The sequence below is a fragment of the Salvia hispanica genome, chromosome 5 (assembly GCF_029641045.1).
Source record: "Salvia hispanica isolate PSC_SH4W2 chromosome 5, Shi_PSC_v1, whole genome shotgun sequence".
Taxonomy (NCBI): Eukaryota; Viridiplantae; Streptophyta; class Magnoliopsida; order Lamiales; family Lamiaceae; genus Salvia; species Salvia hispanica.
Window position 1 is genome coordinate 29,069,508 of NC_142696.1, and position 24,526 is coordinate 29,094,033.

At 35.7% G+C, this 24,526-nt stretch overlaps 3 protein-coding genes across 4 annotated transcripts; 1 reads left to right on the forward strand and 2 right to left on the reverse strand.

Moving 5' to 3' along the window:
* The first annotated feature begins 2,425 nt into the window (after positions 1–2,425).
* LOC148926599 (stress-response A/B barrel domain-containing protein UP3-like) lies at positions 2,426–3,328 on the forward strand. The gene has a single exon (XM_089058339.1). The coding sequence runs from the start codon at positions 2,476–2,478 to the stop codon at positions 3,226–3,228; it is 753 nt and encodes a 250-aa protein (XP_088914465.1). The 5' UTR covers positions 2,426–2,475; the 3' UTR covers positions 3,229–3,328.
* A 1,954-nt stretch (positions 3,329–5,282) lies between these two features.
* On the reverse strand, positions 5,283–7,964 carry LOC148926600 (bet1-like SNARE 1-1). Of its 2 annotated transcripts, none has more exons than XM_089059379.1 (6): positions 7,819–7,964; positions 7,642–7,716; positions 6,487–6,634; positions 5,687–5,743; positions 5,550–5,609; positions 5,283–5,467 (listed from the first exon to the last, which is right to left on the reverse strand). In XM_089059379.1, exons 2-6 carry the CDS (start codon positions 7,653–7,655, stop codon positions 5,378–5,380), a joined length of 369 nt encoding a protein of 122 aa, XP_088915505.1. In that variant the 5' UTR covers positions 7,656–7,716; positions 7,819–7,964; the 3' UTR covers positions 5,283–5,377. The 2 variants fall into 2 exon arrangements, with proteins under 2 accessions (XP_088915505.1, XP_088915506.1); XM_089059380.1 differs by having other exon boundaries at positions 7,814–7,962.
* Positions 7,965–8,728: 764 nt separating this feature from the next.
* On the reverse strand, positions 8,729–11,068 carry LOC148926601 (mediator of RNA polymerase II transcription subunit 20a-like). The gene is made up of 5 exons (XM_089059378.1): positions 10,961–11,068; positions 10,711–10,853; positions 10,333–10,511; positions 10,093–10,182; positions 8,729–9,155 (listed from the first exon to the last, which is right to left on the reverse strand). The coding sequence occupies exons 1-5, from the start codon at positions 10,972–10,974 to the stop codon at positions 8,916–8,918; spliced, it is 666 nt and encodes a 221-aa protein (XP_088915504.1). The 5' UTR covers positions 10,975–11,068; the 3' UTR covers positions 8,729–8,915.
* Between the last annotated feature and the right edge of the window lie 13,458 nt (positions 11,069–24,526).

Below are 24,526 nucleotides of genomic sequence, written 5' to 3' on the forward strand. Positions count from 1 at the left end.
GCACCCAAATACCCTTCATTCCATAAAAAATATACATTTTGGGATGAACACGAATTTTAATACATAATTGATAAAGTAGACTAGAGAGGAAGAGAAACATAGTTACAATATTGTTAGTAAAAAATAAATCTCATTTTGTTTAAAAAAAAAAGTTCAAAATTAAAAAATATAAATTTTTATAAGACAAACTAAAAAATATACATAGAAATTAATAAAACCTCATCACATAAAATAAATAAAACCTCATCACATATGTACAAGCTACTTTCTTTGTTACATAAAAAAAAGTGTAATCACCGTTTTTCTTTTTGCGTATCACTCCAATAGAAATTATCGTAAATTTTGGGACTTAAAATATGCACGTAATTTTTTATTTTTGCCTCTCACTCCAATAGAACCGATAAAATAAAACTCTTATCAATTTCGTTCTTTCTTTCTTTCTATTTATCAATCTACAGGTTACAACTAACGATATTTCAATTATTCTTTTCTCTCTTAGATAAGTACGTAATAAAATTCATACTATCATTATTTACCAATAAAAAAGTGGAGTACTAAATTTTCTAAAACTTATATCCAGATTTTCACTCATGTTTCTATTACAGTGAAATCGTATCATACTATTTTATTATGACCTTAATTAATTTTTTCATTGCCCTCTCTAAGAATGTTAGTTAAAGGACTCATTTATTTGTGAATATGAAATGACAGGATACATATCTCATGAAAATTAAATACAGGCTGATATTAAGATTGTGTAGGATAGATAAGTTCTTTTGTTCTTGTTTGATATAGAAGATATTATTCAAAATTATTTACTACAGATATAAACTTCTCCCTCCGTCTCCGATTAAGAGTCACACTTAGATCTAGGCCTGAAAATTTAATCTGCGGGTTTCGGGTATTCCCGACCTAGTCCCAATACCCGACGGGTTTTGGGTACCCGAAACCCGAAATTATGGGTTCGGGTACGGGTTTGGGTAGTTAATGTTAGGATTTTTCGGGTTTAGGATAACCGAAATCCGTATTAGGGTACCCGACTAATACCCGATTAAACCCGATTAATCATGTATTTGTGATAAATATTTTTATTTAGTATAGGGCCTATGGCTCGTAGGGTAATTCTAGGGTAACTTTATTTAATCACATGTAGATTTAATACTTCTTTATATTCGTGTTTGGTTCATGTTGCATTATTTATGTTATTACTTGTTATCTTTTTAAAATATATAGTTAATTAGTTATTCTTTCTCCATTTTATTTACATGTTCATTTAATGTCTTAAAAAATTATTTTAAATCTCTTTTATGTTTCAAATTATACCAAAAAAAAATTTATTTTAAAATTAAGTAGTGTCTATTTGTGTAATGTCTATGTCTATTGTATATAATATAGAATTATAGTCAATAAATAGTATAAGTATTGTGTTATTTTTAATAATTTCTATTCTCATTACAATTTAATTTATATAAAAGAATAAATTTTAAATATAATAATTCCGGGTTTATGGGTACCCATTAGTTGGGTTCGGGTACCCACATCGGGTATTAGGGTACCCGAATTCACATACGGGTCGGGTATTGGATGCTATTTTTGAGATTTCGGGTTCGGGTACCCGAATTTTCGGGTTCGAGTACCCGCGGGTACCCGAATTTACACCCCTACTTAGACCGGACACGGGTTTTAAGAAATGTAAAGAAAAGTTGGTTGAAAAAGTTAGTGGAATGTAGGACCTACTTTTTTATATTGGTTTTATAATAAAATGTGAGTGAAGTGAGTTAGTGGAATGTGGGACCTACTTGCATTTTATGGTAAAAATGAAGTGTGACTTTTAATTGGGGACAGACCGAAATAAAAAAGTGTGACTTTTAATCGGGGACGGAGGGAGTATGATGGAGTTATCTTTTATGAGTACTAAACATGAATATACTTTTCATTAATCAAAGGAGTATTTTACTATATTGGGGAGCATAAATTTTTAAAATAATTTTGTGACTGATTTATAAAAAGCAAATTTCCTTTTCATTAATCAACTTTTATTGTAAGTAAATGTAATTTATAATTTTAATATTAAATTAACTAGATTATAATTAAGTTATTAATTTGATTAAATATAGTTTTTTAGTGCAAATGTAGCAAACCTAATTTTTAACTTTAGTCTATTATTCCATCTGTCCCATAAAAATTGAGATAATACTTTTGGACACGAAAATTAAAAATTTATATTAAATAAATAGGAGAGATGAAAAAAATAGGAAAAATAAGAGAGAGTAAAGTAAATAATGAAATAAAGTAAGAGTGATTAGATGTTTTGTCTTTTGTTAAAAAAAAATGATTCAACTTTATTGTGACAGATTAAAAAAAAATACGACTCAATTTTTATCGGAGGGAGGAAGTATAAAGTAATACAAATTGAATTTAAAAAAAAAAAATTAGGTCCTAATCGTGCGGTAGCCACTCGTTTCCACTCCAAAAATGCTGTGTGTGAAAGCCGCGCTTCGCACCAACGCCCTCTCCTTCTCACTCCGCTCATCGCCGCCTCTCCGCCGCTTTCCTTCCTCCGTCAGAATGTCTTCCTCCGCCCCCACCCAGATCATCGAGCACGTCGTCCTATTGAAGGCAAAGCCCTCTGCCGACCCGTCCGCCGTCGCCGACATGGTCCGCAACCTCAACGGCCTCGCAACCCTCGATTCCGTCCTCCACATCTCCGCCGGCCCCGTCGCCCGCTGCCGATCCACCGCCCTCACCTTCACTCACCTCCTCCACTCCCGCTACAGATCCAAATCGGATCTGGTCTCCTACACCGATGACCCCGTCCACGTCAGCGTCGTCGCCAATTACGTCTTGCCAGTCGTCGAGGACGTCATGGCCGTCGATTGGGTGGCCGACGACTTCTCCGGGCCGGTGGCGGTCCCTCCAGGGTCGTCGCTGCGGCTGACGGTGATGAAGCTGAAGGAGGAGGGGGTCGGGAAGGGTGAGATTTTGGGGATTGTGAGGGGGATGAAGGGGAAATTCGATTCGATTGAGCAGCTGACGGCTGGGGAGAATTTCTCCCCCGGGAGGAGCAAGGGTTTCTCGATTGCATCGATTGCGGTGGTGAAGGACCTTGAATCGTTGGGCGAGCAATCGGATCTGGTGAATGAGCAGAAGGATAAGGCTAGGGAGTTTCTCGACGGCGTCGTGGTGCTCGATTATGCGGTGCCGGCTTCTGTTCCGGCTAGTCTTTGATTTGAGCTTGCTCTTCCTTTCTTTTTTTTTTTTTATTGTGACAAACAATGGTTATTGTTTTGTGGTGTTCATCTAAATAAATGGAAGAATGATTTTATGATTTGGAGTATTTGATGGATTATAATTGTGTTAATTGGTTGTTGATAGACTGATCAATTTCCAGATAGGGATAAATTCGAGTTTTGGGTGAATTTATGAAAAGCACATAGAAACTTTTTTGTGATTTAATGGTGTTTTTAGTAGAAAAACTACATTGTTAGCAATGTCTCTATTTTTAAAACGAAATCTAAACTAGAATATAAAAAAAAAACAATTATACGAGTTTTAAAAAATTATTTGAATTTATTAATAAAAATAGTTAAAAAAAATTAATGGAATATAAGTCATACTTTATATACTTTAATAATTTTATAATAAAATTGAGTGAGGGGAATGTAGCTATCAAAAATAATGATAATAAAAATAAAATGAAATATTTATTAGGATTCATTCAAATAAGAAAACATAGAACATTTAATGTTGACAAGACGAAGATGAAGTAGTAACCATCTTCAATAGAACATTAAAATCTAAAATAATTACTTAAACAACAAATCTCATTTTTGGTTTTGGAAGAAATAACTATTTTTAAGTTTATTAAAAAAACCTAAAAACTTTTTCAAATTTTATAAGTTAAAAAAAGGCATATATTGAGTTTAATATAAGTAGTAAAAGTAAAATTACAATTTAATGTGAAAAGGATTATAGATTAGACGTGGCCACGGTTCAAAAACCACCGGTTCCGGTTCGTCGAATGCTTGAATCGTAACCGGCCCGGATACCAGTTATCCAGTTCCGGTTTCGATGCCGGTTTTTCAGCGGTTCTGGCGGTTCCGGCTCTTTTTTTTTTTTTTTTTTTAATCTTATAGTTATAACTTATAACTTTTAAATTCTATAGTAAAATCCAAAGAGAATTGATAACGATAAAGAATTGCAATTTTATTGATTTGAAACTTTGAATGTAAATTTCTATAATACAACTACAAGTTACAACTTACAAGTTACAAAATACAACAATACAACTATACACTTGAATTTAAAATTTAAATACAAAATTACAATTTACAAAAAACATATTAAAAGTAAAGTTGTAACAATTAGAAAAAAAAAAAGAAATAAAAGGAAAAGGACTTGAGCTCAACCGAAATGCCGAAACGCTGGTTTTCTGACCGAAAACCGGCGGTTTCCGACACCTTTTCAGACCCTACGCTGCAACCCTACGCCTACGCCTGAACCCTAGCCTTGAACCGTCGGGAACCGGCGGTTGTGTCAGAAACCGCCGGTTTTTCGACACAAACCGACGGTTTTTCGACACAAACCGGTGGTTTTCCGACCTTTTTCAGCCCTACGCCTGCAAACCCTAGGAACCTACCGGCGACGACTACATATTCCCGGTTAACCGGCAGTTCCGAACCAGCGGTTAACCGCCGGTTCCGATTTCGTATTTTTTGAACCGTAACCGGTCATTTATAACCGTGAAACCGGATTTCGAACCGGAACCGTCGTCCGGTTCCGGTTCCGACCTGCCGGTTGGAAACCGACGGGCCGGTTGGGTTTGGCCACCTCTATTATAGATACTCTTATGATTTGTTTTTGAATTTATAGCTTTTATATAGGTTAATCATGGATGATCATCAGGTGGTTTATTGATTGATTGGTTGGAGATACTCTTGTATAGCCTTTATATTGGCCAATCATGGATGACTATTAGGTAGATTATAGATTAACAATTTGTTCTTGAGAATTTACTCTTGATTTCCTTATTTCGGAATCATATATTCGTTTCCGAATAGTTTATATACGCATTAATCCAACTTCTACATTTTCTTGTGCCAATATTCGTTCCATATATTTTGTTTCAAAGTCCAAGTCAATCTCTGTTCCAAAATGTTATAACATCCATATAAATTCCAGAACTGGTCACAGCCATTGGATTGAATTTTTTGAATTGTCAATTGTATTTATTTCATACTTGATCGTATCGTGGGGAGGCTCAATCACTTAAGAGACCAAAATAGGCTTAAATTTTTAGTATCACTTCATTGTCAATCAAGGTAATGTTCACAACAGTTTTTCATAGGCTTTGTCCAAAATTACATGACTCGACCACTTATCTGGTAAGATAGTATACAATGAGAAAAACAGCCACAAAAGATGCCACAAGTGTAAACATCCTTCTACTCGATTTCGTCTCGAACACCTGATGCAAGCAAAGTAAGAACACTTGGAATTGGAACTCAGAAACACAGGGAAATGATAGAGACATCAAGATTATGAAATACCATCTTAAATTTGTCCATGGTTCCAGATAAAACTCCCCTTGATGCATCCATCTCATTTCCCTAAAATCAGAAATAAGGAACCATAAGTAATACTACAACTGTGCTGTTGAAGAATATCAAATTAACTATACACAGACCATTCTGTCGAGCATGCGGTTATGAGAATCAACCTCCTCGTGTATATCACCAGACAACTGTTCATTCAAACCATCATCAGTAAGCCAGAAACCCACATCTCAACAAAAACTCAAATATATTATTATGTCTTTTCTCAAATATTTGTACATGATAGTTTTTCTCATTTTTTCATCAAAATACTATCATCACTTGTGTCAAATGACAAAATCCATATTTCTGTCTCCATCTTCAAATAACAAGACCAGATAAACAATTCTAGAGTAAAGGAAATGTTGTTTTGTTATGAAATCTCCTGAAGAATTAGACAGAACCTAATTCAAAGACAAAAGATAACTCTTAGGGAGTGTTCGGTTTGCAAGATTGTATCCAGAGATTAAATATGTAGTGTGTTTGGTTCATGAGATTCAATCCCACAACTTAATCCTAGATGGATAATCATGGGATAATTAGTCATAGCTAACCCCATATGACTAAAATAATCTCACAACTCAATCGGAGATTATATCTTGATATTATTTTATCTAGGAAACCAAACACCACCTTAAGGTACTAACATACTAACAATATATAATACTCTATAACTAATTCAAGCACACAGGAAAAGCATTAATAACTCCATCCAGCAGTCACAAGACCCTTCCATTTAATAACTTTATCTGAAAGTCACGAGTCCTTCCGTTTCCTCAAATGCGCTTCAGCAAGATCAACAATAGAAATGAAAGATACTAATGACAACAATTGTGTTATTAATAATATGGGTCAACTGAAGCAACAATGTATTCTGTAAGTATAAACTTACCCTTTTCAGCATGATAACTCGATCTTGTAACCCTTCCATGGCTCGATCATTCTCTTGCTCATCGATCTCATGAGAGGAGTAAGATGATGATGCCCTAATACCTCCTTCTTCAATACCATCAAAAAGAGCAGCTCTAGCATTCCGATCCCTGAACCCGATGTTTTTTCAAAAGCATAGGAAAGTTAATTTACAGAAAGGTTCAAGATGTAAAAGTTGCTTAAGTATAATAAGTTTCTCCCTTTTACATACACTGTCAATACTAAGATAGTTAAACCATTATACATATAATAGTTTCATTAAATAATCGACTTTTTTTAACTACGTATTACATTGTGGTAAGATCCACAATCTAAAAATACTACTTTCCCCATGTAAGATGCACTGTAAATAAACTAGTAAAACATATAAATAATTTATATTTGATGATATCGAATTATTTTCTTATTATTTGGAGTACTAGTTTAAACAAAGATAAATTCATTAAGAATTTATTTAATATCATTTTGTAATTTTACATGCATCAAATCAGTGAGTATGATTACATAAACACATTTAATTTATTGATAAAATTTCCTTAAATATCTCTACAAAGGTTTTTACAAAGCCAGAACTAGTTTCTAGAATTCAACTCAAACTGTATTCTGACTTCATTAAGGTGAATACAGCACATGGAAATCCAATGAAAACTCGAACTTTTGCTTTTTGATTCATGTTCTGCAACTCTGACATTGGAAATGATAGCTTCAATGAATGACAACAAAGAATCAGATCTTGAGCTCCATGAAGAGCACTAAGAAATGATAAAGTAAAAAATCTTAACCACATAATTAAGATGACAGGTTCAGTGCCCTAGCAAGAATATGCCAAGAAGCTATCATAAAACATAGTATTATGCAATTTTGCATATCCCCAATCTATCAAATGCTAACTCAAAGAAACAACAACACATCTAATCGATCCTGTAAATAACATAAAACGGTAAGACTTGAGCATTCAGATCTCAATTTCCACTCCGATTGCTAGTCATGAGTGTATGATCACAAACTGATTCCAGAAAAAGGAATTAAACTTCCTTGCGTACTCCTAGCTTCATAAATTCGAGAATCATTAAAATAGCAGCACACATAAATAAATTCAAAGTTGTGGAATCAAAACCTTCTAGGATTCATAATTGAGGAGATGCAACTGTGCAGAGATCGCCAGAGATCACGCCGCGGCTATAAACGCAACCTGCGAATCAATTCAGATAAAAAAAGACTAAGAAAATTGACATCAAGTAACAAAAGTTTGATCCGCATCGAATAAAATCATAAAGGTTTTAGAATACCAAACCGCTAAATTAGGGGATTAGAATCTGAATTCGTCGGAACGGTGAGAGAATATCCAAATGAAAATTTATAGATCTGAATGAAAATGAATGACAAGAGCGTTGGCCCACCGTGAAGTAAAAATTAAAATTGACGCTAATAATCTGAAACCCAAAATTTATATAGGAGTATTATTTATAAAACAGATAAATATGAGGTTAGAGACCCTAAATGGGCCCTTTTACGGCCTATATGGGCTTCAGGTACCACTATTTTATGATTGTATGATGAGATTAATTTCATTCAACATTATCCAATTTTAATATTCAAAGTTGTTCAACGGCTTCAACCAGAAAGAACCTTTTAAACATTTATACTGTTAAGTGTTAACAATGAATGACTAAACATAAAAAATAAAAACAAATAATTATAGGAATTATGACAAATAATTGTAGCACTCATACATATCCTCTTGGTCTTGGACCGTGACTGATCCAAATTTTAAGATTCGAAGTATGACAAATAATTATAGGAATTTAAAAATTCGAATAATTTTTTTTTTTTTCTCTTAGTTATGAATATCTTGTATTGTACTGAATATAATGACTTAGCAAGAGATAATTGTATAATTTATAAATAAATCTTTGAATATAAAATATTTGAGCAAAGTTTCAATTGCTATTTATAGATAACAATTTTTAGAAGTAAACCTTGTTAATATAAATAATTTATATAAGTAAAAATTCAATAGACTTCAATTAATTAAGGAACATTTATATATAAATTTTTGAATAAACACTGTTAATATAAATAATTTATATAAGTAATTTTTAGCTAAGTCCACTCTCAGAGTGAATAAGATACTATTAATTAATTATTTCCATATTAGACTTCAATTAATCCATGAATATTTATATCCTAAACGTGAAAAATAATTAATAAAAAAGGACGATCAGATTAATTATGATTTCGGATTTGAATGGTCAGCCAATATTAATCTTAGTAGTGGCTGGTAACAATATTCTACCAAGATTAAAAAACTGAGTTCCTCTTCTCAGTCAAGACTCGGCTTCATGAAAATGAGTCAAGGTTAACATGGAAATTGGTGAATGTTTTGGAAATCTAGTTTCTGGGGGGCTGTAACTGAGAAGTTGCTACAATTTGAGCAGTGATATTGGCATACTGAATTGCTGTATGCTGCATTCCGTATTGATCAGAGAGGCCGTAATCTGCAAAGTTTGGTTCGTTGTGTACAAAATGACCAGGTAACGATCTTTTTGAAAGAGCTTCCTGCCAAAGTTCAAAGAAATCAGCCATGACTTCGCGTGATTTCTCCCACGATGAAATCGGTACATACTCCATCTGCAACACAAATCACCTCATCCTCAAACTATGCTTCATAATCAACAAAATCAAGCATTCCTCATGATAATGGCTAGTTAAATAGTATAACTTGCTGAAGACTCAGAATAGATGGAAAATTAATAGGGGAGATAGATGTTATTATTACTAATATCTTTTCCCTCCCATTCGATTCCTCAAAATTTTTGAAGTAGAAACAAGAAGCATGTATGCTCCATGTCAGCCATCAACATACCAGAAATAGAGACTCGTGCAATCATGCATAGATCAATCAAAGAATATTGGCTCCAGTTGCTCTAATATAACATTATTAATTATTCCACTATGAGGTGATTGTTTTTCATGATTAATAAGTTAAAAGATTGACTAACTTTATTCTCATTACTAGGATTTGTCTAATCCCACATTTTCAATAGAAACAACATTAGCTCAAATGATAGTAGTTATCATGGGCCTTGGGATAGCCAAACTCCACACCTTCAAAGTAAACAAGGAATTAAAACTTTTAGCTATAATGGTTTTAAGCTAAATGTATAGCATCCTGCTATAGGCTGAGGCTGAAACTTTGCCTGATATACGGAGTATATCATTATTAAAGTCAAGTCACCTTCAAGAATGCACAATAACATCTATCACCTTCTCTCGTGTTCATTCAAATATTTGTAATCGGGGCAAAGTTCCTAGATGATAACACACTCTAACATCTTGCTTCATTTGTTTTATTTTTGTTATCTACTCTCTTTAATCAGCTATGGAAGAAGTATTTGCAAGGAACCACTGCCTAGACACCACATTATTAATCCATTAGAATCTATTAATTCAACAATGCAAACAAATAATGCACAGTAACAGAATCCCAGTGGTGTATGATCATACAACCTAGATCATATAAACAAATAGATTTAGCGATAGCTAAAGAGATTCGAAAGCCAGTTACCTCCATAACTATGCCCCTCAAATTCTCCGAGTTCATTGGGACCACCTTCCCTACTCGCAACTGAAAGTCGCCGAGTTGATACTGGTTTCCCTGCACTAATTTTAACCTTTGCTGAACAACTTATATCAAAGGAAACATGAATTTTTACTTTCAGTTCTTCCCATTTTGAAACTACAGCTCAATAAAAAGACGATTTTATCGACCGAAAAACAACATCTATTTCTACAAAATCAGTTTTACCTCGAAATTAAGGGCAACTCGGGTTTTATACGACTGCAGTTTCTCCATTATCATCTGAATGCTCGACTCCGCCTCCACAACAAGACGCTGACCTCTAATTACTAAGAAATATTTGCCGGGCTGCTCCGCAAGTGAGATCCCCACAAAATCACGAGGAAATTCATTCACAATAGATTGTTCTTCAGCATCACCACAGAAAAGTAAAGTTTTTAAGTAATTTTTAAGAATTAGGGTTTAAGGTAGTGAATAAATTGGAGATGATTTCATAACCAATCAGCAATCGAGCCAAAACAGCATCAAATTCGACTAAATACAAGATATAATTCTCGAAATTTGGGCTTTAAACCCTAAAAAAAAGTTACAAAATGCGCGAGATACCTCTAGCCATGGCTTTGTAGAAACTGAGAGTGGTTTTCCAGCGCCCTTCTTTAACGCCATTGATGCTCTCAGCGCACTGAGATACTTCTGAGAGGATTTGGGTGTTCACCGTCGTTCCCGGATTCGGATGCCAGTGCAAAATCCTGCACGAATCAAACACATCAATACGCAGACTCGTTTACGATAATTGAATCGAATTCGAGCAATAGAAAAGGGGGGAATATGGTTCCCAATTCCATTTCCGATTCACCATTTGATGGGCATAGGGTCGATGAATTGAAGCTCGTTGAAAAAGAGTGAATAAATTTGAAATTCTGAAATTGAATATTCGAGCAGCGCAATTCTGAATCATATTGTAACAAAAAAGCACTCTGAATACTCGAGTACGTTTTTAACTTCACTCCAAATTTACAAAATATAAAAAAAAATTGGATTTGAAAAAATTTGTGAAGTATATATAAATTAGTAGTACATCTTTATATATTAATTTTATAATAAAATACTAGTGATATGAGTTAGTAAAATGTAGACCTATTTATTATTTATAGTAGAAATAAAAGCGAACTTTTATTATATTTCGGTATACTGATATCTTTAAAAAAAAACGAACTTTTATTGTGGGACGAACTAAAATAACAGAAGTAAACTTTTATTATAAATAGCTATGTTATGTTTGGTAGCGATATTATGTTTTAATTAGACATGATGTGACAGTCATCATAGTTTCGATTAGTTAATTTATCTTGATTCAGTATTTGGTACAACAAATTACAAATAAAGATAAAAATTAGAATTGTCAAAATTATCTTCATTAATTTAACTTAATGATTACATTATCCCCATGTTGGCTTAATTTTGGGTGCTTTTGTCAATTTGTTGAGGATGAAAAATACCCAAACATGCCATTTTTTATTATATAAAATGCTAAAAATGGAGTACATAATAAATACAATCATAACTTAAATTTTTCAATTTTATTTATATAAAAAATATCCAAGCATACCATTTCTTATTACCTAAAAATACTAAAAACAAGAAATTAAATAAATATGACCATGACTATATATTATTTTTATTATATATTTTATGTATATTAATAATAGAGTATAGTACTATTTTGGTCCTTTACATATGGCCGATTTTTTATTTTGGTCCAGAACATTCACTTTTAAAAAAGTAAGTCCAAAACAAATGAAAAATGATATCGTTTGCATCCTTTTTTGACGGCACCGTCAATTCTCGACGGTCAACCGTCAATTAGCGAAAATTTGACCCGATTAGACTTAATCTCAGATTATTAGTTGGTTAATATTATGTTAACTGTTTTGCTAATAATTCAAAATTTTTAATATTTTTAAATATGAATAATCAAACAACATTTTTCACTAAGTATGGAGTTGGAAAATCAAACGACACACTCTCTCTCTTCTTTCATCTCTCTCGTCACTCTCTAAGAATCTTAGAACCCTAGTTCTGAATTCCGACAAAGAAGCCCGATTCCGACCAAAGCCACCCGGTTCCGACCGATTTCAACCGATTATTGTTGGTTGCCATGAGTTGGAAGTCGCCGTACCCAAACCACCGTTACACCGAAGGTCTCACCGACGTGAAAAAATCATATGCGAGGAAGAGGAAGAAGACTGAAACGAGCGATTCGCGTCCGCCTGACACCGAACAAGGACCGTCGGCTGCATCGGGATTTGTGGGTTCTAACCCTAGCTCCGACGCGGATGTCCATTCTTCTCCAAAAATGAACCCTACTTCTTCAGTCGGTGACCGTCGAGCTTCTCCAGAAAGCGACCCCGATTTTGAAAGGACGAAGAAGGCCCGATACCCCCGTCATTTTCACCAGAAGCCGCCGCTCCATCTACTTCGTCGTTCTGAACGGAGAAGACCTTCGCCTTAAATTCCAGAACGTCCTCCTTCGCCTCAAATTCTAGTTGCTCCTCCTCCGCCTGAAAATGAAAATCCAGTTCCTGAATTTCATTCAGAAGGTAATGTTGTTTGAAATTTGTTTGAAATTTGATTGAAAATTGTTTGATTGCATGTTTGCTTACTAGGGTTTGCATTTATTGGTTGTGGTGTATTTAATATGGTGTTGTCTTTATTAAGTGGTCCCATTTAGTATGATTTGAGTATATGCCAATGATTTTGAGAATTTTTAGGGTTTGGTGTTATGCGGAAAAGGGTTTATTTGTCTGCATACGGATACTTGGAGTTGGTTTTTAAGTTTGTTGGTTAAGGATCTGGACATCAAGGATTCGAGCAAGTGGACATTCATCTCCGATAGACAAAAGGTACACAATTACATTGTAAATTAGTCAGTTAACTATTAGCTAATCTTCTTTCTTCGTCATGGGCAGGGCCTTAATGCTGTCCGAAGTTGCTGCCATAATGCCGAACACCGCTTCTGTGTGCGGCATATGCACAACAACTTCAAGAAGGTGTTCCCATCTCCAACGCTAAAAGACAAGATTTGGGAAGCAGCCCGTTCAACAAATGCATACGCCTTCGAGAAGGTGATGGAGGAGGTGAAACAACTGAACACCGCTGCACACACGTGGCTTACCGTGCACACTGCCAAGGAGAGCTGGAGTCGTGCTTTCTTTGGTTTTGAGGCCCATTGTGACATTCTAGTCAACAACATTTCAGAATGTTATAACAAAGTCCTATTGTTTGCGCGGGACAAGCCCTTGTATGGCATGCTGGAATGTATCCGAATGTATTTGATGGACAGGTTCACCACCCGACGGAAGATGGCTGCAAAGTTGGAGGATTGTATCGGACCCAAGATAAGGAAGAAGCTTGAGAAGCTAAAGGAAAAGGTTGGAGATTGTATGGTGAGAGAGGCTGGTGAATGGGTGTATCAGGTGAACACCAAATTCAATGAGCAGTTCGTGGTGCATATACGGGATCGGAGTTGTAGCTGTAGGCATTGGATGTTGACCGGGTTACCGTGCCCACATGCGATTGCTGCTATTCAGATGACTGGGGAGGATGTGGACTCCTTTGTAGCTCAATGCTACTCAACGGAGACGTTGCAATTGGTGTACGCGCCCATCATCTACCCGGTACACGGACCAGATATGTGGCCAAGGACTCCTCATCCCGATATCGTTCCACCAGACCTTACCCGATTGCCCGGACGTCCGAAGGGAGCAAGGCAAAAAACGGCTGAAGAACTGGCTGCAAGAAGCAAGGTCAAAGCAAAGGCAGCAAGGATAGCCCTTCAAGTTGTCACGGTCCGAGATGGGGAGGATGGACGCCAGAAAATGTCGAGGAAGGGGTTGATGCCGGAGTACAAGTGTCGGCTTTGTGGTGAAAAAGGACACAACAAAAGGAGATGTCCCCAAGGCATTCAGTTGGGCAAATCGAAAGGTATAACTTTTTTTTGGAACTATTTTCATTCAAATAATCAATAATCAATGACACTTCTTTTCTAAACTATTTGTAGGGTCAACGGTTAGGAGGGAGCGTAATCGTGATAAAGAACAGCAGGCTTGTACATTGTGCCACCAACCCGGCCACAATAGGGCAAGTTGTTCAAGTGCGGTTGCGGATATGTTTGCAGAACCCGGCTCCTCATATACTACTGCCTCTGTTCCCGCGAAGAAGAAACCACCCAGCAAGAAGAAGGGTGTTTGATGTTGGCATTTGACTTTAAAAATCGTGTCATGTTGTGTAACAAATACAATGAATATTTGGTGTTGATGGTTTTGTGGGGTTTGATGGTTTTTGGGGTATTGATGGTGTTAAGGTTTGATAGTGTTGATGTTGGCATTATGACAATATTTTTTTGTGGATGTAACATGTAATTGTGGCTGTTTTTGAGCATGTATCAGGTGTAAATGGCTTATGACATTACCTTATGACATAATCAGGTTCAGGTGTATTTTGTTATCCATTTATTGGTTCAATTTGACGTCGATTTATTGACATAGTCGACGAAGAAACAATCACATAGAGGCTTTGGTGTGCTTAAATGTTCAGGACCAAATGGAAGTAAAAAATTTATATGAAGGACTACTTTGACTTATACTTTACGACTCTCCAATTAGGGCTTTCTGGCGATTTAGAACATCACTGCAGAATTCAAATACGAGCAACACAACAACAAATTCAAACCTACTTCGACATTCAAAAAGGATTCACAAATACTACATCAAATTACTTGAATATACACATAAGTGTTGCAACAACAACAAAACAAAGAACAACAAAGCTCAAAATATTGATTAATTTCTGGATTTTTTTCGTAATTACGGTCAAATTCAAACCCAGTTCCTCAAAATCGGCACCACCGACCGAGGATGACGAAGAAGAGGCCCGATTTGGCCCGATTTGGCTCGTAATTTCGACATTACGATTCGGCTCGCACCACTTGAAGAAACCGCATTCCTTCGTCTCACATGTGAAGTAAAGCTTCCCCCTCGACGGTTTGCCTTGTCCGATGACAATACGGAGCGCCGCCATCTTCTTACAATAGCAGAAAGGGTAGCTAAATCGGAAGTCTCCGAAGTCAAGGACGCGGTCGCGGTCGACGGAGACGACGTTCTGGCTACACGACGAACGACCCATGTTCGAAGGTGTTTAGTTGTTGCAGAGATGGAGAAAAAGAATTAGGGTTCTTGGGGAAGAAGAAGAAGAATGAGCTGGAGAAAAATGGGGGAGAAATTTGAATGAAATGAATGTTAGGATTTGTTTATTATTATAGTATTTTCATTGTTTTAATTTAGGGTTTAAAAATGTAAAAGCGGAAAATAGAAAAAAAAAATAGTATTAAATTAGCTAATCGGGTCAAATTTTCACTAATTGACGGTTGACCGTCGAGAATTGACGGTGCCGTCAAAAAAGGATGCAAACGATATCATTTTTCATTTGTTTCGGACTTACTTTTTGAAAAGTGAATGTTCTGGACCAAAATAAAAAATCGGCCATATGTAAAGGACCAAAAGGGGATTATACTCTTAATAATATTCAAGCATAACATAACTTAGCATTTCTCATTGTACATTAATTATATGAATAATTATATAGTTTAACTCTTCTTTTATTATATTATTATTATTGCACATCATTAATTACATTAATTATATGTGTATAAATTATTGTGTGTATATATATTATATGTGGCTGTATATAAAATTGATGGTAAAATTGTATTTTCTTAAAACTGACTAGGTTGACTAGATGTGTAACTTAGGCAAATGAGTAGTTACATTGTTGCTTGAAACATAAGCTTTTAAATGGGCTTTGTCCGACTGAATACAAAATACGGATCATATAGATTTGTAATATAGCTATCAAACACACAACTAAACCCGGATAAGTCCTACTATCTAGCTGTAACATAGCTACCAAACGATCCCTAAGAGACAAAGGTAGTATAAAATATTTCACTTTTATTTCAAACTAATATAAAAAATTTCAAGTTTATCTAACTAATACTTCATCTGTCCCGTGTTATAAGCAATTTTAGGTCATAAATTTTGGATTGATTTTTTGGCATAATTAAATTAATATTTTAAATGTAATGAGACGAGCCGAAATTGAAACGTGCGAATGACAGGGACGGAGGGAGTACAAAAATGTTGTGTCTTTGGATTATCATAGTCTTTTTAACTGTTAATGTATTTATTTATGTGGCATCTTAACTCATCAAAACACGCCAAATGATGAATATAAAAGAAAGGAACACAAATTCATTACCAAATTGTTGTTTTGCATTTTCCCATGCATTAAACAGTTTACAAATCTATACATTCACTATTTGTATAAAATATTTCAATTTTATTTCAATCTGATACACAAAATTTCAAGTTATCTAACTAATACAAAAAAAAATTAGGTTGGCGTTTCATTATAACACAAATTGTTACCATACTCACTAACACTAACACTAAGAGCATCCGCAATGGTCGGCTAGCGACCGGCTAGCCGATTCGTCGCGCTGGCCGATCGGCTAGCCGAACCATTGCAGTCGGCGAGAGCGAAATCGGCGAGCCGATCGGCGTGGGCTGGCCGATCGCTCGGCGCTGGCCGATGCGCTAGCCGATGCGCTGGCCGCCACTGTGGCGGCCCGATCGGCCAGCGCCGAATTTTTTTTTTTTTTTTAATTCTTTTTTTATTTTTTATTTTTAATTCTTTTTAAAAAAAAAAATAATTCTTTTTTTTTTAATTTTTGAAAAACTATATAAACGCGATTTTCTCTATCTCTAAATTTCTGTACAAGAGCAACATCCAGCGATGGACAACTAACTCTGTCACGACCACAACTCCCTAGTGGTAGTGATTACATCTATACGTGACTAAATAACACTTTAAAAACAATATAGTGGGATAAACATAACTGATAAGTCGAATATAGGACATTAGTCTCATAGGCGAAAGTGAATCAAGGCCAAAATAAAGTCAGAGTGCGGTCTAGGTTCATAAATTTCTAGTACAAAATCCTAATGCAGCGGAAAAGTCCAAGACAAAGTAGTATGTATGGAGACATACTACCTTGGGCTACCTATCTACTTATTTAAGGATCGTACCCAACACCTTCGCCTGCTCGTCCACGTTCAACCTGCACATTTGAAAAATAACATGCAGGGCTGAGTATTTGATATACTCAGTGAGCACATTGCCAAAAACAGTTCTATTTGAGTACCTAGTACTTGGCTATTAACTCCCATTGTTTGCTGGTGGCTGGTGAGAAACAGGTGCTGCATTAGGGTGGAGAATTTGCAGGCTGGACTTGCCCCTTTTGGGTAAGTCTTTGGTCTCTCAACTAAAGAGATGTTGTCCCTTTTCTTCAATTAGTAGCCCTTAATTACTCTTGTTCCTTAGCCATTAAAACTTGTTTTTATCTTGCAGGTGAGAGAGAAATCTTGGCTACTACCTAGCTGTACCTCGAGCGGGCCTGGGTTCGTTGTCTGGGCCGACGGGCTGCTCAAAACGGGCCCTAATTTGGGCCTGGAGAAAAGGCCCGAAGTGCACCCAAAATTTTATATTTCCCTTTCCTTGTTTTCTTTCTTTGAGGACTTTGATCCACGTAACCTATTTTATTAGTTGTTCATTTTATTGAACATGAAATGCCATTCGAAACACTCTATTTTTCACGAAATGAGAGAACGTTACATTTCTAGTTCCACATTACTATATCGATAACAAAATACTGGTGCGGGTATTACAAACACAAATTCAAGGCATACTAACATTTTTTATGTATTTTTTTAATAAATTAGTGAGGAGTAGAGTGGGGCGGTGGCTCGTGTGTGGAAGCCCGGATTTTTTTTATCTATGTAACTTTTTTAAATGCAATTAATGAATTTTCCCGTATATGTGTCGTAAATTTAATTCCGTAATTTAATCGTAATTTTAATTCCGTAAATGTAGTATATTTTGAATTATTTTTATTGCGGCTGGCCTATGGCTAGCCTATGGCTGGCCTAAATCTGATGTGGCAGGTGGATTTTTTAGTGTTGCTGACGTGGCAGGGGAGAGAATGGCTGGCCTATTGCTGGCCTAAGCACCATTGCGGATGCTCTAACTAGATTGTTGCAAGTATTTTGCTTTTTTTTTCAAACATTTAAACACTACACAGAGCTACAAAATACCACCTCAAGAAACCACCTAAGGTTTACCATATTAAGCTACACTTTGTATTATACCGTGTAACCGAAAAATCCTCAAAGAAGCAAAAAGAATTGAATCCATTAGATTAGAATATAAACTTTGAACATCAATTCAGTAGCAACATCAACTATCAGCAGATATAAACACAATGAAAACTTCACAATTTTATGATCCAATTTTTTTTGTACAAATGTCACACGACAAAAAATTGTAATCATCATTAGCTAGCAAATGGAATAAATTAACTAAAACTAACACTAATCGGTCACAACTATCAGCATATATATTGACACACTGAGAACTACACAGTTTCATGATATTTTTTTCTACACAAAGTCACGCAACAAGAATTTGTAACATCATTAGTTAATAGATGGAATTAGGTGGCGTTCGGTTGTCATGACTAATAATGAGACTATCCATCTAGGATTAAATTGTGAGATTATTTTAGTTGGAGGGGAGAGGCTATGACTAATTATCATGAGACTATAGGATTAAGTTGAGGAAATCAATCTTATGAACCAAACATGATACATATGTAATCATGAGATTTTATATTGCCAGCCGAACACCCCCTTAGTTGACTAAAACTGATCATGAGCAAGAACTTATATTCCACATGCCCAAATTCCGCAGAACTTCTCATAATTTTGTAGGATGAAGATAAATTACAAAATAGGAGTTACATGAACATTAAAATTAGGGGTGCTGCAAGAAATGGGATACCTTGAAAATCTGGTGCCGATCTAAAACAATGAAAATAACAAGCGCTTAAACATACACATACATAATGAAAATTTCAAAGAGTTTGATTGAATCTAGAATTAACAGCTGGACGTGAAAAAGAAACTTTTTTGTTCTGTCGTCGTTTATACTACTCCCTCCGTCCTATAATAGATGGCACATTTGGGGATGACACGGGATTTTAGGTGATGTTATTTTGTGTGTTAAGTGGAAAGAGAAAATAATCCTATATTTATATTAATGTGAGAGAAAACTTTTTTCCAGGAAATGTGACATCTTTTATGGACAAACTAAAAAGAAAAGTGTGATATCTATTATAGGATGAAGGAAGTATTACCATCACTCAAAAATAAGCAATACTGATTAAAAATAAACTAAACATTACAACAAGGAAATTGACTGTAATGTTAAACTGTCCAATATTGCAATAAGGAAATTACAACTTAGAATCTGACTTGATATCTAACGAAAATTGGCAACAATTAATATTAAAATGTCCAATATTGCAACAAAATTTAACAGTAAAGTCAAGATAATCTACTCAGAGGCACACTTAAAAGTCATCCAAAAAAGGACAAGAGTTGTCACGATTGTCTTTACTACGCATAGTAAAGACAACGACAGAGATCAAATCAAAAGGACTTTATATTAACTTAAAACCTTAAAACGAATATCGAACAATAAGGGAATCGAATTAATGCATCGGATTCAATTTCTCAAAGGAAAGAACGTTGTAGACGTGTACTCATATCGCAAACAGAAGACTTAGAAAACAAACGAAACATGAAAGCAAAATATAGTCTACCGAGAGTTAAGGAGTAATGCCCATGTACGAAGACACGACACACTCAGAAACCATCAAAGCTCATCTCAACATCTGTCAGACGATCACTCTCAATCTGAATATAAGGAAAACATAGGGATGTCGAAATGGGTAGCGGGTATCGGGAAACCCTCAATCTGACTCGCTACCCGGCGGGTAGCGGGTACCCACTACCCGACGACAATGGGAAACGGGGCGGGATCGGGTAGTTTGTTTTAAATTTTTGCAGGTATGGGTATACCCGCTACCCGGGCGGGTATACCCGTTAAACCCGATAATACCCGTTATTTTTAGCGTTAAGATTTTCAAATATTTTATTTTAGTTAATTAGTTTCAAATCTCCATATATTCCCCGAAGATACACTTTATTTCCAATTATTTATCCGCTGCCAAATGAAGGATTGCAAGATCGGTGCAAGTGAAACTTTTATTAGTTTAGTGTCTTTAGATTAGAGATTTAAAATATTTAGACTTTTAGTTGAAGTTATTTATATTTAAATTTTTGATGAAAAAGTCTTTTTGGTTTTATATTAAATTTTTGAATGGTGATTTAATTTTAGACATGCTTGATGTTTTAATCATAGTATTTGCTTATTTGAAATTTGGATTTTGCATTATATTTCATACGTAGTTATATTATACTTAAGAGATGATAATTCATCATATTTGTGCATAAATAGTTGGAAATTATGCAAATACAACAAAGTAAAAAAAATAAAAATTTAAAATCATAGTGTAGCAACTAGCAACAATACCAAAATTCATTCTAGAATTTTGGACATGTACATGAAATTATTGTATTAGATTACTAGCATTGATGATAAGCGAAAACTAAAAGCACAATACCATTGAATAATATAATACACAACTCAAATTATGTATGCGGGTTTGGGTACCCGCAACTGCGGGTTTGGGACACCCGATGCGGGTATGGGTTACCCGTTTAATTATATGGGTCGGGATTGGGTAGTAAAATATTGAAGTTTTCGGGTATGGGTACCCGCAAAATCGGGTTTGGGTACCCGTGGATACCCGTTTCGACACCCTTAGAAAAACATATGCAGGGCTGAGTATTTGATATACTCAGTTGACATATTGGCAAAACATTTTATCAACAGTTATGTCACACATACTACAATGAACTCTGAGTTTTTCTTTTTAAAATAATTGAGAATTAGTAAAATAGTTATGTAACACATACTACAATGAACTCTGAGTTTTTCTTTTTAAAATAATTGAGAATTAGTAAAATATTTCATAGACTTCAGTGAACTCCCTTCATTATCATCAATCATCAATCACATCCTCTTTCCATGGTGCGACGAAAGTGTAGCCAAACTTTTCGCCCACGAGACTAGCCGACTAGCAAGGTCGGCTCCCAATTCATCTGTGCACAAGCCTGGTAGGGTTTGCGGCCCATACTCAGATCCGAATTCATTTCACGTAATCATATCTCTATCATCAAAACACATTGGCAGACGTAACCTTTAAACCACTCTTATATCACTGTAGTCATGCTTTTGAAAGCGTAAAATAGTTAGTTCACAAAAGCCCACATTAACAGCTTATTGGCGAAGTTCACAACTTCTTGCTTCCTTCATAATCATGTACGCACAACATCTTCTCAGCCATTCATGTATTCACATAACATGAATTAGTTTCTCGGAAACTACCCAATCGAACATGCATGTTCTAATCATCTTCCCAAGTTGATTCGTCTTCACATACAATCAATTAATCAAACATACTTAACTTCCTAATTTACTTTACCATGCAATCACTTACATATACATACTTTATAACTAAGATCTACTAGCATAATTTCACAATCATGCATAAACATTTGCATTCGTACATATAACTCGCAACACACGCACACACAGTGTTGGGGTTAGGATTATAATTCTGGGGGCCCAAATTAGTGTTAATATTTGTTGAGTGTTTTAGTGTGAGCGGTGCGGAAACAATTCGGACATAAGTAATAAAGAATTGTGTATGAGAGATTGGATAATGAGATAAATAATTGTAAATATTATTTATTTATGTATTTTATTTTTTATAATAAAGTGCATACAAGAAATAATTTTATGTGTAAGCGGCTCGGAAATAGCTCGAAAATAAGTAATAAAAATTGTGTGTGAAAGATGGATAATGAGATAAATAATTATAAATAGTACTACTATATTTATGTACTTTTATTTTAATAATAAAATGCATAGATTAAAGAAATGGTACTTATTAACCTTAAATTATGAAAATCTTTTTTTATGATTATAGAACAAAGTTCTTTATTCAAAACAAATTATAAAATTTAAATAGGAATGGAAAACAATTTCAATCAAAATGGCCAAAGGGGGGATCGAACCTGGGCCTGGCTCCCCAAGTGACAAGCCAAATAACCAAACAGTTGTGCTACTTCAACAATAATTAAGTATTTCATATATATATAATATATAGACAAACTTCGAATGGCTGAGGGGCCCAAGGAACCCCCTAGTCCCACCGTGGCTCTGCCACTACACACACACGTGTGCACATGCACTTGTGCACACACACAAACAATCACATGTACGTCTCATACTTCTCACATTTCAATCCTTTCTTACTCGATAGCGCTCTTGATTGTAGATAGACGTCTTCTTAGACCGAGCCAAACCTTCACCTCTTCCTACACCTTCTTCATCTTTGGGTAGCTAAATAAGAAATGCTTAGAGCATTCACAATAGCAACGTCCGACCGGGGATCGGGTCATCCGTCCGGGACGTCCACTATTGGGGCGGATGAGAGGTCGTCTGTGGTCATGAGCGGACGTCCGTCGGGATGTTCGTCGCCTCGTCCGCTATTGTGGTGACTCGACGGACGTCTCGTCGAACATCCCAATTTTTGTTTTTATAGTTTTTCAAAACTCTATATATACGACTCGTTGTACTTCATTTCATTTGCACCACTTGTATTAACGAGTTTCTCTTCTTTCTCTCTACATTTCTCATTTGATCGGTAGATCCAAAAATGGCTAGTGGTAGTGGTGGGGATTGTAATATTTTTATTATTTTTTATTTAATAAAATTATTATTGCACTTCACTTGCCCGTATTCTTGTCGAAATTTTAATTCTGTAATTGCGTATTTGTGAATTTGTGAATATTTATTATTGTGCTTTTCCGCCGGAATGTCCGCTATTGTGTAGTGGGATGTCCTTATGGCGTGGCAGTGCAATGAGATGCGCTTATGACGTGGCAGGAGGTGTTTTTGAGATGTCCTTAAGCTTGTCTGCCGGAATGTCCGCTCCTATTGTGGATGCTATTAACCGTCTCTTTGGTTTGACACGTCATCACCAAAGGTGAAACAATTTCGTCTCAATTGTGACAACACCACAAACAAACAAGCTTTGACAAGCTAAATTAGATGAAGACATGACTTCCACAGTGAACTTATGCACAACATATGGAATGCTTGCATGAGATAACTATCCTATATATAAGGCAAAGCTCTAGATGCAGAGCATGTTGGTGTGTAATGACCCAGAGTTACAAAAGGTTAACGACGTGTTCAGATCGTGATGTAACTGGGCATGATGTATTTGATGTGCACACAAGAATCTAGGAAAGATGGACTATTGATACGCTCGGATTTTGCACTGTTTTAAGGCCATTATTTGGTCCATTTTTGATGTCAAAGTCACTCTACACGTCCATTATTCGCATATTTTGTCTATTTTGGTATTTTGACGTGTTTTGTGAGAAATGTGCATAATTGAGCCAAAAAAGGGAGCCAAAACGCCAAGTTTCGGAATCTGGAGTCAGACGGTGACCGGCGACCGCCGGCGCTCGGCGGGCAGATCAATGCAGCGGTCCGCCTCGGAAAAATGTGCTTGGAAGAGAAGTCTCGTCCGGCGACCGCCGGAAGATGTGCGGCGGTCCGCCGCGGAGGGAACAGACTCTCTGGACTCCAACGCGGTGACCGCCGGCCAAGGTGCGGCGGCCCGCCGGAGAAAGGCGGCGAATCCGAGAAGCCCTAGATTTGCGCTCAGTTTTACCATATTTTGGAGATTTTTTCCTTCTACAACAAGGCATGGCTTTCCTCTATAAATAAGACCTCAAGTTTCATCAAAAAAGAGAGAACTTCTACTTGGAAAATACTTCATAGAGATCAAGACCTAGAGTACTTCATTGGTGCAAGGAGTTGGAGAAGGATTTCAAGAACATCAAGAACGACAAGGATTCAACCCACGGGTTTTATTTGCTTTAGTTTTATGTCCAAATTGTCTTCCCTTCAATCTATGTTTTTAGCTTATTCAATTATGTGTACCTAAACTCATAGGATTTTAGGGATGTGTTAGTAACGACTTTGGTTATACAAATTCCTTTTTCTATCTAATATCCGTTTTGTTTTTACTTTGTTTCTTCCCTAAGTAGTTTTGATGCTGCATGATTGAGTGACACAATCGTATATGATTTAATATAACTTGCTTCATAACTGTGACAGAGTTCTAGCGAGTTAGATTCACTTAGTAGACACTACAGTTAGCTTCCCTCAAAACGGCACTGTTAATTGAGAGTGAGGACTTTTAAAGGGTCTTAGGAGCTTTTTGAAGTTAGGATTGACAACCCTAATCTTGTAATCAATA

Excerpts from the sequence above, each read along its gene's own strand:
- LOC148926599 (XM_089058339.1), top strand. The coding sequence starts at position 2,476 with ATGCTGTGTGTGAAAGCCGCGCTTCGCACCAACGCCCTCTCCTTCTCA.
- LOC148926600 (XM_089059379.1), bottom strand. Across the intron at positions 5,744-6,486 it reads GAGTTATCATGCTGAAAAGG|TTGTCTGGTGATATACACGA; the intron begins GTAAGTTTATAC and ends TTGAATGAACAG. Across the intron at positions 5,610-5,686 it reads ACCGCATGCTCGACAGAATG|GGAAATGAGATGGATGCATC; the intron begins GTCTGTGTATAG and ends TTCTGATTTTAG.
- LOC148926601 (XM_089059378.1), bottom strand. Across the intron at positions 10,512-10,710 it reads CTACAAAGCCATGGCTAGAG|AACAATCTATTGTGAATGAA; the intron begins GTATCTCGCGCA and ends GTGATGCTGAAG. Across the intron at positions 10,183-10,332 it reads GAGTTGCCCTTAATTTCGAG|GGAAACCAGTATCAACTCGG; the intron begins GTAAAACTGATT and ends AAATTAGTGCAG.